We start from the raw sequence: 17,102 nt of genomic DNA on the forward strand, positions 1-17,102 counted from the left end.
GACAACGGGAGAAAGAGGCCAAAGCTGGTCCCGGCCGTCGCTGTGCAACAGGTATATATATAAGCCCTATAAGGTCGGCGCTACTACGTGACAGTGCTTAATTGTCCCGTCTCAAAACCCATCAAATGCGATAGGGGACTGCTGCAGGACGCCGCCGCATGTCGGCGAGCGCAAATGCTTCTGCCACCTGTTCCGGTGATTAGTTTCTTTATACATGTATATTTACCGGGCTCGTCAAGAGATCGTAATCTTGACTCGCACATGTATTCCAATTTACTTCGTCAGTCATGCTTCGGCAGAGACATATACTTCTTTGGATGCCTCTAATTTCTTTGAATGTAACGCATTGTTGACCGACAGAGTGATCCGCGCTTTCGCGAAAGTGTACACGCGTTAATCAGCATTCTAATTGTAACGTTTTTTTTCTTTTATATTTATGGGTAAGTTACATTTCGTTAAACTGCGTTTGTTATCTGATCGCTGTTTGTTTCTCTGTGCATTCTTTCTATCCGCATATATAGGGTGGGCGTGGTTTGCGCAGGATGAGGCAAGTGAAAAAAGCTCAGGGAGAGGTTTTCGCCCTGAAGTGGACTTCATTCGTATTGCACCGCTGATTATCGTTAACTCTGATAATTATTGCCAAAAAAAAGTCGTAGATGGTTGCCGATTTGGAATGTTAAGGTTGCGTCCTCTGTCGCCAGCAGAGGTCACTTGTCGACCGCGATGATTAAAAAACAAGAACTAAAGAAAGTGAAAGTGAACTTCGCACACAGTTGCTATAATCTTCAGACACACGAATGTAGTCGCGAATAACGTCTGGGTACCTTTGGGACGTAGAATCTATGAGCTTAAAGCTCAGTATTTGACAAATTTGAGCACTGAGTGATGGAGACGGAAAAGAAGCAGAAATAGACCAGGTCAGTGCATGCAGCTACAGGCAAACGGAGCAACGGAATGACACGTAAGCAAGAATGGATTGATTGATTGATTGATTGATTGATTGATTGATTGATTGATTGATTGATTGATTGATTGATTGATTGATTGATTGATTGATTGATTGATTGATTGATTGTGCGCGCGCGCGCGCGTACACGAAGTGACACAGCACCACGACACAAGAGATGTGCATCAGGAAAAGTGCATTCCCGTCTGCTTTGAGCCGTTTAATATTCAGCAATATAAGTGGCCCAATTAAACTAAGCCAATAAAATTTTGTTTGTGGTGTCTCCTCTTTGTGTTCCGTTATAATCGCGCTGGTAAGATGAATCAAGGTTCCCGTGTTCAGTCCATCGAGCATAACTCGATGTTCTACCTGTAGATCATCGATACTAAACGACCACTGAAATCTCAGTGCACAGGCGCCTTTGCACTCTGCCTCCACTGTGCGGCCAGATATCGATCCTGCGACCTTGTGCTCAGCAAGAGAACTCACTGAGCCCCCGCGACGAGTGCTGCACCGCAAAACAGAGACCGCGTTTTCCGCGGGGCACTCGAGGATAGATAGCACTGCTATAAAAAGCCAGATCAACCAGATGACAGAAGCAGGCGAATTTTCGTCGGCCCCTTTCTCAAGTTCTCGCTTCTCGACGTTCTCCACGCTTTTGAATAATTCCTAGATCATTGTTTATGTAAGGCTATGATGATCTACACCCGTCGTGGTTGCTCAGTGGCTATGGTGCTGGGCTGCTGAGCACGAGGTCGCGGGATTGAATCCCGGCCGCGGCGGCCGCATTTCGATGGGGGCGAAATGCGGAAACACCCGTGTACTTAATTTAGGTGCACGTTAAAGAACCTCAGGTGGTCGAAATTTCCGGAGTCCTCCACTACGGTGTGCCTCATAATCAGAAAGTGGTTTTGGCACGTTAAACCCCATAATTTAATTTTTTATGATGATCTAATCTTCAGTTGATCAGCACTTGCCCAACATCGCGTTACTATTTCGTTAGTGTCTGATACATTTATTTAGTTATTCATTATTTAAAATTATCTAAGTGTCAAATATGCATTACAAGGGAGAGTGGGTTATTAACACTTATACAAATTCAAAATCGGCATACCGGCAAGGGGGCAGATTCGTATATACTCACGTCCTTGCACGGGCTCTCCGCATGCGCCCCTGATGTTAACATCCCTGAGACGCTATAGGTAAACCTTCAGGCGCGGTATAGTTCCTGACTGCGTTCACAGAATGTGAGCAACAAACAAACGAACGCGTTGTGGCGTCGACAAATGGCCGTCGCTTCGGCGGTGCATCGCACCGGACGGCGTAGCTAGGAGGTCTCCAAAAGTGGTCAGCTGGGGGCTCCGGGTGGCCCGATATGACGTGGTACGTTTTGGTACTCGCTTACCGCCTCTACATGCCTCTAAACCATCCATGGTTTGTTCCACAGGCGGTAAGGAGGTATAATGCTATGAAAGCGTGCCGCACATTTAGTTCTTCCGTTGTCCCCATTTCAACGGATGCGTTGTTTGATACTTTCTCGCGCCGACATTCTTACCAACATCTGCTACGTACAGAGCCTACGCCCATCCCTGGCACACATTTGAATAACCAAGGAAGATCTCAGGAAAATGCTGTGCGCCGCTCCGATCACGCATGTGTCGACTTCTCCGCCGTTTAAAGCGGACTCCTTCCCGTCTTTCCTCGCGTCCTCTCTCTTTGCCCCCATTCTTCAATACTTTTCATCCAGAAACGTTCCATTGGTCGCTCTCCCACCAGTTTACCTCATCAACATTTCAACTATCACCCTCGTTTAGCTCGACATAGGAGGAGGAGATACTAAGGACATATTTAATGCATTCCGACGACCCCCCCTCCCCCTCCCACCCCCAAAAAAGGAGAAAAAAGTGGCATGTGTCTTTTTGCGTGGTGTGTATATCGCGCTGCTTAAATGTGTTCTTTAGCTTGATACAGACTAATTACCTGTCCTGGGAGTTTATTTGGAAGTGACATATATCGTAACTCAATAAAGCAAATGCGGGGCTGGTAGCCATGGGTTATTGAATTGGCATGAGCACGGTACGCGCCACATACACGTTGTCTTTTCTTTCACTTTAATTTTCCATAATTTTACTAGCAATATATATTCATACAGTTGAATTCAACAAACTGTTCGTTTCCTCTGTGATTTTCTTTGCGTCATTGTTTCTGAGTTTCAATTATTTGCTACTAAAAACTGGGCATCTCGATTACCCATGTTATCTCGCACTTTCCACTTTCAGTATTTGTTTTGGTTACGAATTAAGCAGGTCACTACCCCGTAGTAAAAAGAAAATAAATTTTCTTAAGATTCGTACGAGTCCCTCCTTCGCAAGTTTCTTTGCATACTCGCAGCAAGAGTTCATTTCAATGGAAAGGTTAAATTGGTTTGAAAATTGCAACAATCGCCCTTCGGGCACCTAAATGTGTCGCGACTTATGCCTCATTTTTACTAATCGCGATACGGGATCCCGCGACCAATTCAGCCATGGCTGCAAGCCAGCACCAGTGGTGGGAGGGACATGTCGCGGCTTCGGGCCGCTTCTCCAACGAGATCAAGAGGGTTTAGAATCCGCACTTCTGTGCAGCGCGCCGAGGTGCTCAGTGAGAAAGAATCGATGCAACGCGGGTGACATTTCCGGTCAGCAGGCCCCCCGGTCGCACGGCTGCGCGTCCCTCGCCGTTGCGCGCTCTGCATTGCCAACGCGAGGCCAACGTCGACGCGTCGGGCCCGCGAGCGGCAAGGCGTGATGGATGGCCTCCGAGAGACAGTCACCTTACCGCCTCTCGCGTAGCGCGGCGGCAGTGGGCCTCCTTGGCCGAGTTTGTCAACCTTTGTTTCCGCCCCGGCGAATCGCTTCGTTTTATCGGGCGAAGAAATTGCGCTCGACGCGGCATGCGCCGGGCCCACGAGCAGTTTATACATGCACAAAAATAGCAGTCATTGAGCAAGACAAAAAAAAAATATCATCTGCAGGACTGTAAAATAAAAGTTACTCAATCAATCAATCAATCGGCCCATACACTCTGTGAAAAAGGACAAGCAGCAAAGCTGTGGTGTGTTTTACCTCAATCGACGCATCTATTATTATTATTATTATTATTATTATTATTATTATTATTATTATTATTATTATTATTATTATTATTATTATTATTATTATTATTATTATTATTATTATTATTATTATTATTATTATTATTATTATTATTATTATTAAAAACTGTGCTTGGGCAGCGCGTCACGCCCGTAGGGACTATGCTAAACGTGTTGGTGTGTTGCATATACTCTTGATAGTACGAGAAATACAGAAATAACATTGGCTACAAATACGCCACTGAAATAACCTCTACATTTGCCGATGCTTGAGAGTTTTGACGAGTATGTTTTGAGAGATGAGCTCTATATTGGAAGGCAAAGGTTTTTGCCAGCGCGAATATGATCACGGACATGTTACGTTGCATAGGGAGAGGGAAAGGGTCCGAAAAAATCCAGAGGAAAGCAGACAAAGAAAGAATAGTGAAAAGAAAGTAGGACAGTAAGGCTAATACTCATACATCGTAAAGAATACAGCACGAAAAATACGCGGACGACAGAAGAACAGACAACATTGTCATCTGTGTATTTTTCTCGCTGTATGTCTTACACCACGAATGCGTACCAAGTAGTCCAAGTTTCCATCTTGGTTGGTAATCATGATTACAGGTGAGGCGATGGCTCATTTGAAGGCGAGTAGCTACCTACATGCTAATCTGAATTTGGAAAGGGACAGAAACACCTTAGGAAGACGAGGAGGGCAGGAAAATGGGGGAGGGGAAGCAAGAAAGGTGATCATTCTCAGGCGAGACAAAGGTGATGGTGTCGACGCAGAGAGGCCAGCGCCTGATGCCCATTGAGCTAATGTCGTGCAGCTGCCTTGAAGGAGAAGGCTACAGTATGCTTGCTAGCGCTATAGTGGTTCTTGGGAAGCAGAGTTCCCTTAACTCTTTACTGAAATAAATGGTACTTTCGTCTCTGGAATTCGCACATCCCCCAACAAAATGTGTTTCACGGCTTCTTTATCCCAATTGGGGTTGAGTTTTCGAGTCATAATATGCCACGAGCCTTCCGCGGAGCGTGACGAGCCACGCCCTATTCGGCGCTTAAAACAATATTCCTCGTCGCGGTGCACGCGCAGGCCATTCAAGCAATGCATGTTCCACAGTATCTAACCTACCACAGTTATAGCAGTAACGACCGCTGGTTCGGCCAATGCAGCACAGCTAACTATTCCTCAATGTATGTTCAGTCGAATCAGAGGGTATAGCTTCTTTGATGAGGAAGTAAGCAGCTGTGGAGATTTTGGTTTTACTCCGAGATCATCCGAACTCGGGAAGCTATCCTGGTGAAGCGGCAGAATTTAGTGGCGATCCCTTTCTTTGTGGGCGTATTTTGTTGCGGTATTCGAAGTGTCGGATTTATTAAAAAGTATTCTTCTAATATTTATGTAGTGAATATGGGTATAGATTTATCCACTTTTTCAATTCCTGAAATGCCGCAATAGTCAAGTATCTAGCGGAAAGTTGTGGAATGTCCAGATATGTTGGCCCTGCGGTGAAGATATTGCTACACGCATGTGGTATTTGATTGTTTGAACGAGGCGCGTGGGCGCCAGCACTTGAGAAAAGAGGAGGAAGAACGAACTGGGCTCGCGCTGTGAATCTAACCGGTCAGCGCTGCAACCGCTGTTGTAAATATAACCTGTAAATAGCTGCTCGTCTTGCTGACTCGTTCTTCGTGTAACAATATATAGGACATGTCCAGGGTGCAGCTTTTTACAGCGCTTATGCTTATCATAGATATCTACTAGGGCTGCATCCGAATACGCGAATAAAATTTCTTAATAGTTGCCTGAGAACAACCAGAAAGGCCTCTTATTAACCACATATATTATCGCTGTCATGACGTCACTCGCTCAAAATGAAACGAAAATCGCTGACCTGCACCGAGAACTGAGACCGCACTAAGGCACGGATGAGATGTACAGTCAACTGTGAAAATGTGGGTAAAGTCTCAGTACATTTTGTGATTATATTCCACAGCAGGTTAGTGAGTCACTAACTGCGGGTTTTTTTTTTCTTCTTTTTTTTCTGATTCCAGAGAAGTGTGGTAAACATTTGTAGGTGCGGCAGTGTCCGGGGAGAAATATTTCGTGCCACATTCTGCGACACCGGAGTAGCAATCGAGTTAAAAAATCATGAGCTATTTCACTTTGTGAAGGTGGTTGGCCAGCGAAGCACACGACAAGGAGCTGTCACGTAATTCTGAACGATGGTACAAACTCATTTATTTTCTTGATGGGTGGTCATCGTTACGAAAGGTACGCATACTCATTTATTCTCTCGATCGGTGGTCATTATTTCACTCGTAACTGCAATCACATTCTTCAATAATGTCAAATTGATGCCCGTACGCCGCTGAGTGGTCGGTTGGGCCGTATCGGTGTGGCATCGCAAGAGATATGTCTGCAACACGGAGCGCGTAAACCGCTCCCTTTTAGGTACCGACACGTCCACATTGAAATCATCTACAACGACAGCAAGGGTAGTGTCATCACAGCTAATTAACGCAAAGTGAGTAGCCATGGACTTTTCGGGACTAGTGGGTGGTCGGTTGGGCTGGATCGGTGTGGCATCGCAAGAGATATGTCGGCAACACGGAGCGCGCAAACCGCTCCCTTTTAGGTACCGACACGTCCACATTGAAATCACCGACAACGATAACAGGGGTAGAGTCATCGCAGATAGTTCACGCAAAGTGAGTAGCCATGAACCTTACAGGACTACGAGTAACTGCAGTTTTTTGCTTGTTTATGGGGGTGTGAGCCATTTCTCACGGGGGTATGAGCCATTGATGATGACAATTTTCGACATGCTGTTCTGCGTGTTGTATGCGTGATTACAAAGAATTGAAGTACTGTAAGCTTCACTTTGCTCAGTGCGTGTAGCGTCTGCCGTACGGGGCTACGAGCCATTGCATTTTTTGCTTGCTTATGGCAGTAGGAATGCTTAAGGGGGTATGAGCCATTGATCGTGATAGTTTTTGTTCACGGAGAACAAAAATGGACGCAACCCTAGCCACATACAGCTTTGCTGTAAATGTCTTCCAGCGGCGGCCTGTCCAAAGCCAGACAATGTACGATTTCTCTCAATATGCATTGAACATGACTTAAAAATAATCCGCCTCCATTCCATCCAGTGAAAGTTGATGTACAGACACGCTGTTGCCGATGTGAGACACACACAACTGACGTTAGACAAGTATATACCACCACTACAAGCGACGTACGCCACGCGCCTGCGCGCGTGTGCGGAAGTTCAGCACACGTGTGCAGCTTGGGCTACACAGTTGCATTCGGTAGCGGCAGCAGTGCGACGCCCCTTGGATGGACAGCGCTCGACAAGTCTCTCCTGTTTTGCAGGTTGGTGCTTTATTTCGCTGCTCTAATTTGCTTAAGTACTGCTGCTGCTGCCAAATTGCAAAAGTGTTTTTTCGTTGTCCTTTTCTTTTGTTTCTTAGCTAGACATGGCTAATGATAGTGATGAATGCCCTGAATGTTCTGAACTGCTTCCGGAAACGGGACAGTTTGTCACTTGTAAACGGTGCGAATTAAGCTATCATTTCGGCAGGTGTTCCGGCATGGCAGCGAGAACTTATAAAAGGAAGAAAGCGGATGGCACTCTGCCTCAATGGGAATGCAAAACATGCTCGCAAGCTACTCTGCGCCTTGGCGTCACTTCTGTCCATAATCCAGCCCCCAATGAGCAGGATATAGCAAGAGAGATGTCAGTCATTAACAAAAAACTGAATGGATTGCTGCCTCTGACAGAAAAATTCGAGTCTTTTCTGGAACTGAAAAACGCAGTCATAGGTGTACAAAAGTCAGTGCAACATATGTCAGATAAATATGACGAAGTTCTGAAAAAGCTGTCAGCTCACGATAGTGAAATCACAGGAATTAAAAATGGCATAGAGCATGTAGAGAATTCAGCGGCACGACGCGAAGTTGCAGAATTAAAATATCAAATAAATGATTTAGAACAATATAGAAGAAGGCTTAATCTAGAAATCCATGGAGTCGCCTATGAAGCGAAAGAGGATATTCAGTCTAAGGTAAACAATATCGCTGGGCACCTTGGTTTGGTCCCGCTGACTGATGATGTGGAAGCTATTGACCGCTTGTCCATCAAAGGTGATCGAACGCCACCGATCATGGTGCGATTTCTCTCGCGTAAAACAAGGGCAAAGTGGCAAGACAGGGATAAGCAATTAAGAGACACTAAATCAGATGTGCGTTTCTATGATAACTCGAAACCTCGCATTAAGCATTTGCTCTGGCTGGCACGTACCACCGCTAAGGAGAGGGGCCACGAATTCAGGTGGCAGAGAGACGGAAATATTATGGTTCGTTAGAGTAAGCGGGAAAGCAGCAGTGCATATAAGAAATGAACCTGACCTTGCAAAAATTAAGCGCAGAGCACCCTCATCGGATAGCTTTTTCCCTGCAACAAATGAAAACACAGGCCGAAACTAGGTTTTCTAGCAATGCACGAGAATCGTCCTTATGTTTCTAATGCAAATAAATATGGACAAAGAACGTAACCCGCATACCTATGTATACCACAGTGTTGAAAAATTTAGAAAAACTCTAGCGTATGCTTTTCGTGAACAGATCAAGAAATTCTCGATATTCTGTCTGAATATAAGAAGTTTAATTAACAAAGCTGATGATATTAGTGTTTATCTCAGCAACTTAGACTACAAATTTGATGTTCTGTAGTTTACAGAGACGTAGTTCACGGATTGTCACGACGCTGTATCAGTAGATGGCTATTCCAACGTATCACTTTGCAGAAAAAATCGTAAAGGAGGAGGTATAACTTTACTTTCGTAATGGTATAGGATATACTTATCTTGAAGAGTTCTCTACAGTACACGTTGACTATGAAGTTTTGGTTATTAAATCAAATATTATAATTGTAGTTTTAACTTACAGGCCTCCCTCCGGAAAGATCAGCAACGTCTTATCGTATATAGGGGATACACTCCAGTGCATTGTTAACACTAACAACTCGCTTGTTGTACTCGGTGATTTTAACATTCACATGAAATCAGGTAGTGTGGCGTCTAGAAACTTATCTGATATTTTGTCAAGTTATAATTGTGAGAATGTAATTACGGCACCGACAAGAATAAATGAAAATAGTGAAACTAGTATTGGTTTGTGTTTCACGGATTTTCTATGCTCTGATGGTATTTCTGGGGTACTAGCCTCTGATCTCAGTGACCATCTTCCGTTTTTTGTTATCCTACCTATTCATAAACATGCATTAAGTAACTCAACACAGCATTCTTGTTACACAAAATATAATGAGAGAACATTGAGCCATTTTCACGAATTAGCCCTTCAGTTGGACTGATCTGAAGTATATAAGGAAACAAACCCCAGCCTTTGTTACGATATATTCACTAAAGAAAATTTAGCGATATATGAAATTGCTTTCCCACTGACTCGTCGTACGAATCACAAAAGCTCGAGAAAGCCCTCGATAAATCTGGAACTATACAAAGGAATTGTTCACAAAAACAAGCTTTTTGCCAAGTTTTTACAAAGTAGAGATTTAAACCTACTTCATACTTTCAATATAACGAGAAATAAACTAAGTTCTGACTTGAAGAAAGCTAAGCAAGAATTATATACCAAGATGTTTTTTGAGAGACATACCCCGGAACAAATATGGAAAGTTTTCAATAAATTGCGTTCGAAAGCCAATCCATCGATACCAAACAAGATCAAGATCGACGGAACGGTTTGTAGCGGTGCTTCTTTGTCAAATAAATTGAATGATTGCTTTCAAACTGTAAATACTAATATCAATCTCACCTCTACCGGTCCAGACCCTACTCCCTACTGCTTAATTGTTCGGTAAATTCACTCTATCTCGAGCCGACGACGCCTAATGAGATACAGAAGTACGTGTCACAACTAAAGAACAATTCTTCTACTGGAACTGACGATATTAAAGCGGAAGCAGTGAAAACTATAACTAATGTAGTTGCACCCGTCCTGGTGCACATATGTAACCTAATGTTAGAAAAAAGGGATATTTCCGCAGCAGTTAAAAACGGCAAGGGTGTGTGTCATTCACAAAGGCGGGAGTCATGATGATCTTAATAATTACCACCCAATCTCGGTTCTATCTGGTGTTTTTTTTTCAACATTGCAGAAAATGTTATCAAGAATCGATTAACATCTTACCGCACTAAAACATCAGCAATAATAATTGATCAGTATGGTTTCCAGAAAGGAAAATGCACTGAAATGGTACTCATAAAAATAAAAGACAAAATTATTAGTAATATTGAAAATAAATTTACTGCACTTGGGCTATTCCTAGACTTCAGAAAAGCGTTCGATTCTATTAAACATGAAATATTCTTACGTAAATTACCGTTTTACGGAATAAGAGGTATTGCTCTGGAGCTTAATAATAGTTATTTATCGTCAAGAATACAGTGCACAGTTGTAAACGGTGTTCCATCTGCTTTTGGCACAATATGTACAGGTGTCCCACAGGGCTCCATTTCAGGGCCCTTACTTTTCCTGCTTTATATTAATGATAATATAAATGTACCTAGTTCAGCTGATATAGTTCTGTATGCAGATGACACTAACATGACACTAACACTATGGCAATGGCAAACAAATATTTGTGTGAACTATCATTATGTATAAATGCCAATGAGCTTAAGCTAAATGTGAAAAAAAATGTATAACGTTTAAACCTAAAAATAAAATTCTGACCTTCGAGCTTGTCCTCAATTTCAGATGAGAAAACATCGGACGTGTGAGGTCTACCCGTTTTCTTGGTGTGGTATTCAGTGAGCAGTTAACCTGGACTGAGCATATTAATTGCTTGCGTTCCAAAATATCACGCTCAGTCAGACTAATCAATAAATTAAGGCTTCTCCTACCAACGTGGCTAAAAAAATAACTATATATTACTCTTATCCAGTAACTTCTCCATTGCTGCTTTTTTGTATGGGGTAAAACAACATCGACAAACCTAAACTTCTTATTTATCTTACAAAAAAGCAATTAGAGCAATCATTAATGTTCCCTGCACTTCGAGTACACGGGAATACTGGCGACCACTGGGCCCTTTCTTAACATCTATAAGTTAATAACACTTCGAGAGAGAGATAAAACTTTATTGTGTCCTTGATGGGGTTAAGGGGTGGCGGGGGTCGGGAGACTAACCCCCAATCCCCCCCTTCCTCAGACGGCGGCCAGTTCTTGCTTTCTGGCGGCGTCTTCGGCCATCCGGACGGCCCAGAGCTGCTCCTCTGGGTCTAAGCTGAGCAGCAATGTCTCCCACTGCTCGGCCGTACTAATGATGCGTGTGTTAGTGCGTGAGGTGTTGGTGGGTGAGGCTTTGGGGCATTGCCAAATAATATGATTGAGGTCGGCGCGGGCTTTGCACGCTTTGCAGAGTGGTGAGTATGCGTCGAGGTACATGCGGTTGTAAAGCACGGGGTTTGGAAAAGTTCGTGTTTGAAGGAGTCGCCAAGTGGTGGATTGAGACTTAGTCAGTGATTTGTGTGCTGGGGGGTAACGTAACCGCTCTCTGCGGTAGTGCAGTAGAATTTCTCCGAACGTGACCATTCGGTCCCGCGCGTGACCGCGATGCAAAACAGAGGGCTGGTCGGGATCGGAAGACGCAGGAGAAGGATGATGCGCCCGGTGTGCGAGAGCTCGGGCGGCATCGTGTGCGGCTTCGTTTCCAGCCAGACCCGAGTGACCAGGGGCCCAGATGATCTGCACGCGGCGTCGCCTTGAGGGAGGAGTCCCAGAGAGAATCCTCTGCGCTTGGGGTGCTATTAGTCCTCTTGCGTAGTTACGAATGGCCGTTTTTGAGTCGCTGATGATGCAGTGTGCATTGGTAGCCGCGTAGGCCAAAGCGATGGCCGTTTCTTCTCCTACTTCGGGTTGCGTGGCGAATATTGATGCGGCCGCGGAGAGGTGGTACTGCGAACCCGCGACTGCGACGACCGCCATGGCGTTTTGGTTGGGGTAGTCTGCTGCGTCTACGTAGGTTACGTCAGCGGCTTGGTCGTAGCGCTTTTGTAGTTGTTTAGCCCTTTCTGCACGTCGCTCCGGATTGTGTTCAGGGTGCATATTGCGAGGTATGGGCGGGATAACTAGCTGATCACGAATGTTTGGAGGGATGGGTACTTTTGGTCCGAATTGCGTGGTGTAGGTTATGCCTAGGGTGCCTAGAATGTGCCTGCCCGTGGTGGAATGGGCAAGTCGTTCGTATTGGCTAATACGTTGCGCTTCAATAAGCTCGTCTATGGTGTTATGAATGCCTAGGGCGTCCAGTTTCTCGTTAGAGGTGGTGATGGGAAGATGTAGGGCTTGTTTATAGGCCCTCTTGATCATGGTATTGAGTTTGGACTTCTCAGTTGCATTGAGGCTAAGGTACGGGGCGACATAGGTGATCCTGCTCAAGGCGTAGGCGGTTACCAGGCGTATAAGGTTGCTTTCCTTCATGCCGTGATGTCGATTTCCGATGCGTGCAATGAGGCGAGTGGTTTGGTGTACATGATTATCTAATTGCTTGAGTATGTCCGTGTTTCTGCCGTTTTGTTGGATGCGTAAGCCAAGGATACGAATGCTAGGTACTGTAGGTATGCGTTGCTGGTGCACGCGGAGTTCAATCTCGGGTGGATGAGGGTCTGGACGTCGACCTCCCCAATTAGGCTTGTACAGAAGGAGCTCCGATTTCTGTGGGGAACACGCCAGGCCGCGCGGTTCTACGTATGCAACGACCTCGTTGATAGCTTGCTGCAGCGTGTCTTGGATGTCTCCGTCGCTGCCCCCGGTGACCCACAGGGTGATATCGTCTGCGTATAGGCTATGCTTGAGGTTGGGGATGCTAGCTAATGCAGGCGGTAGTCCGAGCAAGGCCACGTTAAACAGAAAAGGGGATAGAACCGATCCTTGCGGCGTGCCTTTACTGCCTAAGTGAATAATTGGCGACTGCAACCCTCCGATGGTAATGGTGGCTGTGCGACCTGTAAGAAAATTCTTTACGTAGTTATAGGTTCGATGTCCAACCTGGAGTTTTGCCAGTTGGTTCAGTATGGCCTCATGCATGACGTTATCGAAGGCCTTGGTTAGGTCTAGCCCCAAGATGGCTCTGGTGTCCAGCCTGGAGGTTTTGTCGCCATCGATAATTTGGTGCTTGAGCTGAATCATGATATCTTGAGCAGAAAGTTTCGGGCGGAAGCCAATCATGGTATTGGGGAAGAGGTCGTTGTCGTTCATATGTCTGTGTAAGCGTGTGAGGATGACGTGCTCGAGGACTTTTCCGACACATGAAGTCAGGGAGATAGGGCGGAGGTTTTCGAGTAGGAGGCGTTTCCCGGGTTTGGGAATCATAATAATTTTGGCTTCTTTCCATTGTGAGGGGAGGTTTCCAGTTTCCCAGTATGCGTTAAAATAAGCTGTGAGGGCTAGTATAGAGTCCTCATCTAGGTTGCGAAGCATTTTATTAGTAATGCCATCAGGTCCTGGGGCTGAGTTAGGGCGGAGTGTGAGGATGGCTTCACGTACTTCTGCTGCTTCTATGGGCACATCCAGGTGGTCGTTATCGGTGCCTGTGTATGCTGGAGCGGGTGTGGTAGGTTGAGGTCCTATGTATCGGTCTATCAATTCTTGAAGAACTTGTGCGTCCGTGCCCGAATGGGTGTGTATAATTTTTTGCAAGTTGTGCTGTTGTGTGTTCTTGCTGTTAGCCGGATCGAGGAGGCAACGGAGGATATTCCAAGTTTTGGGCAGGTTTGGTTGCCGCTCCATGCTGTCGCATGTGCTGTGCCAATTTTGACGAGTAAGTTGTTGTGCGTAGTCTTCGATTTGAAGGGTGAGAGTACTAATACGCTTCCTGAGCGTTCGGTTGAGCTTGTTGCGTTTGTATCTGCGTTGTAGACTGGCGAGGGCTTCCCACATATGCAGTAACTTGCTATCTGCCTCCTGCAGATTGGCTTCCTCAGGCACCAATTTAGTAGCTTTGCTCGCGTCTTGCAGCAAGGATGCGACCCAATCTTCGAAAGGGGGTTGGGTACCCGAGAAAGAGGTGAGGGCTCTGGCCTGCCGGAAAGCGTCCCAGTTCGTTATGTGGAGTTGACGACCCTTAGGCTTTCGCGGGCCCACTCGAACTGTTGTTTGGATTAAATAGTGGTTGCTGCCCAAGTTGTCTTGTGTGTTGATCCAGTCTGCTTGTGGAATTCGTTTTGCGAATGTCAAGTCCGGAGTAGTATCTCTGCTAACACTGTTTCCCATACGAGTGGGAGAAGTTGGATCCGTGACAAGAGTAAGACCTAGATTCTGTCCGTCAAGCCATAGTTGTCTTCCCTTTCGGCGGTCCATTGAGTATCCCCATGCCACCGCAGGGGCATTAAGGTCCCCTACGATGAGCAGGGGGGCTCCCCTAGCTACTTGATCTGCTTTGGTGAAAAGTCGTAGAAACCTATGTTGTTCTCTGGGGCTGCTGTACACATTGAGGATGAAGAGGCTCTGTTGCTTGCGCCTTGCAGACGGGATGATCTCCAGAAAAATGTGGGCTGCTGTATCAATGCCTGTGTGATGCTGTATAACCGGAATGTTTCGCTTAACTAGTGTGGTTACTTGGGGCCTGCGGTTATCATTGCAAACTGCGGTGTATGCCGCGTATCCCGACAGCTTAGCCGCTTCTCCGGTCTCTTGTAATGCGATAACATCGGGGGAAGTATGTGGTGCGAGAGAGGTAATGTATTGCTCTAAGTGTGCTCGCTTTCGCCGGAAGCCCCGGCAGTTCCACTGCCAAATGCAGTAGGTAACACGTTCTGGATTACTCGCAGCCATCTTTGTCGGGACGCGAGTACGGCTTCTTTAGGGGACCTGCTCTGGGACGGAGTAGGGTGTTTTCCAATTCTGTCAAACGGGTATTGTGATTTTGAGCCAAAGTTGCGACCATGTCTTGAAGCACTTTGCGCGTGTCGTCCATGTTTTCCTGTCGCTGTTGTTCTCTTGCCGCAAAGGCTTGCTCAATTCTGGGCAGTAGTAGCGTTTCTAGTTTCGCCGTAAGGAGGTTGTCCATTGCGCGTTCCAGAGCTTTTGCAATGGAGGCGTCGAGCAATGTGGCAAGCTTACAATCTAATGCTTCGTTGAGGTTGCGTTCTATCCGCTGTTGCAGCTCGGTGAGGGCCTCACAGTTGACATTTCCTTCTGAAGTGTATGCTGGTGTTGCTACTTTTGAGATTGGTTCGAGAGCTTTGCGTTTGTGCGAGGTTGGTTGTTGGGTGGTTTGCGGGCAATCTATTGCAGGGACAGGAAGGATGTCTGCATTTGATGGTAAATGCTTGGGTTGTGTGTCTGCAAGTTGGGATTTGAGATTAGCGTTTTCTGTCTTGAGTTCTTGTATCTCAGCACGTAAGGATCGGAGTTCCTGCATGAAGCTGTGCATTGTAGCGTCACTAACTGTGTTCACTGGGGTTGCTATAGGTTGTGTGGTGTGACCTGTGTGGGAGACAATGCTGGCCCAGCTTACCTTGGGGGGTGCGTCTTGCACTTTGACTGTGGTCGTTTTAAGGCTTGTGTTTCCTTGCTGCTGCGGCGGTGTTGAATCCGGTCCGCTCCAAGAGTGACTGCGTCCTTGTGACTGACTGCGACCTCGGGAGCGGCTGCGTCCACGAGACCGACTGCGTCCTCGTGAATTGCTGCGTTCGGGAGCCTGCGGTTGTAGTGTTGACTTCGGTGTTGGCAGAGCTGAGTCTCCATTTGCAGAAGTCGATGGCCCCATCTCCTGGTCAGCTCCTTGTTGTCCCAGTCGTAGGCGTTCCCATCGTCGTTGGAGTAGGAGGTGTGGTGTCTGGAAGCGGCGATGGCAGGACTTATCACCAGTCGGGTGGTCTTTGCCGCAGAGCGCGCAGCAAGGGTGACAGGGGTGATCATCCGGTGGATTTACTGTGTCACAGCTCTTGCATTTCTTCTGGGTTGGAGTGGGGCATACATCGGCCCTGTGGCCGACGGTCCCGCAGATGTCGCAGACCTCGATGCGCTTCTTATGTAGATAGCATTTGTATTCTGCTCCGCGGTAGTAGACATGGTACGGTACTTGCTTTCCGTCGAATACGATGAGCACTGAATTAGTCTTGCCCATGCGTCGGGCCTGCAGAATCGTAGGGTTCTTCTTGTAAATGAGACTGTTGGTAATGTCTTCTTCCGTGTCATATGAAGGGATGTTATGTATGACTCCTTTGGCTGTGTCCTCCGGCGGTGTGACGTATGCTGTGGCAGCGTAGCGGACTGCTCCGATGGGGAGACTGCGGATGCGACAGTATTTTTCGGCGTTAGACATCATTGGCGTGCTAACTACAATGACATTATTATCCGTGCATGAGCGGTAAATGTCGTCCTCTGCTTCTTTGGTTGTAATGCCCGTGATCTGTAGTATTGAGTCGCGTATCTGGGCGTCTCCTAGTTTGGACACGTTGAAACCGTCTCTTGGGCGTATGACGATCTTGATATCATTCTTCGGAAGTCGAGGTTGCCGTGGTGCGCGTCGGCGTAGTGCGGGCTGCTCGGTACTCTCGGTGCGTGCGCTTGCTGTTGCACGGAGGGATCCGTGTATGAGTTGGGATGATGCCTGCGTAGTCTGTCGTTGCTTACGGTGGCTGACAAGCCACCCTGCTTCAACGGAAACTTCTTCGGGGGCTATTTTCGTGCCTTCAACCTCTACTACCTCCATGACGAGGGGAGGGGCTGCACTTACTTGATATCACGAGGGTGCGAGTCGTTGGGCGAAGTCCTCGGGAGCCGGGACTGCGACAGCGACGCCGCGCACCTTCGTAGCTGCGGCGCACCTGTCTCTCGGCCAGACGGAGCAGCTGAAGGTCTTGTTAGGGTTAGCAATCTTGTGGTCGTAGAAACCCTTGTCCTGGGTCCCTGGCGTCGGGACTGGTCTTGATCGGTAGCGGACCACTTCCGGAAGCTGGTTCCGACGTTAGTTTGGGTCCAGCGGTGATTGTTTGGCCACA

At 46.7% G+C, this 17,102-nt stretch overlaps 1 protein-coding gene across 1 annotated transcript; it reads right to left on the bottom strand.

The window, feature by feature from the left end:
* Positions 1 to 6,832: 6,832 nt before the first annotated feature.
* LOC135898451 (uncharacterized) lies at positions 6,833 to 16,813 on the bottom strand. Its single transcript, XM_065427375.2, has 2 exons — positions 15,614 to 16,813; positions 6,833 to 6,901 (listed from the first exon to the last, which is right to left on the bottom strand). The coding sequence occupies exons 1-2, from the start codon at positions 16,811 to 16,813 to the stop codon at positions 6,833 to 6,835; spliced, it is 1,269 nt and encodes a 422-aa protein (XP_065283447.2).
* Positions 16,814 to 17,102: the final 289 nt, after the last annotated feature.

The sequence above is a fragment of the Dermacentor albipictus genome, chromosome 2, assembly GCF_038994185.2.
Source record: "Dermacentor albipictus isolate Rhodes 1998 colony chromosome 2, USDA_Dalb.pri_finalv2, whole genome shotgun sequence".
NCBI lineage: Eukaryota > Metazoa > Arthropoda > Arachnida > Ixodida > Ixodidae > Dermacentor > Dermacentor albipictus.

Coding starts and splice junctions, on each gene's coding strand:
- LOC135898451 (XM_065427375.2), bottom strand. CDS start 16,813: ATGGAGGTAGTAGAGGTTGAAGGCACGAAAATAGCCCCCGAAGAAGTT. Junction 6,902..15,613: donor TGCAAGACGCACCCCCCAAG/GTAAGCTGGGCC, acceptor TACAACACGCAG/AACAGCATGTCGAAAATTGT.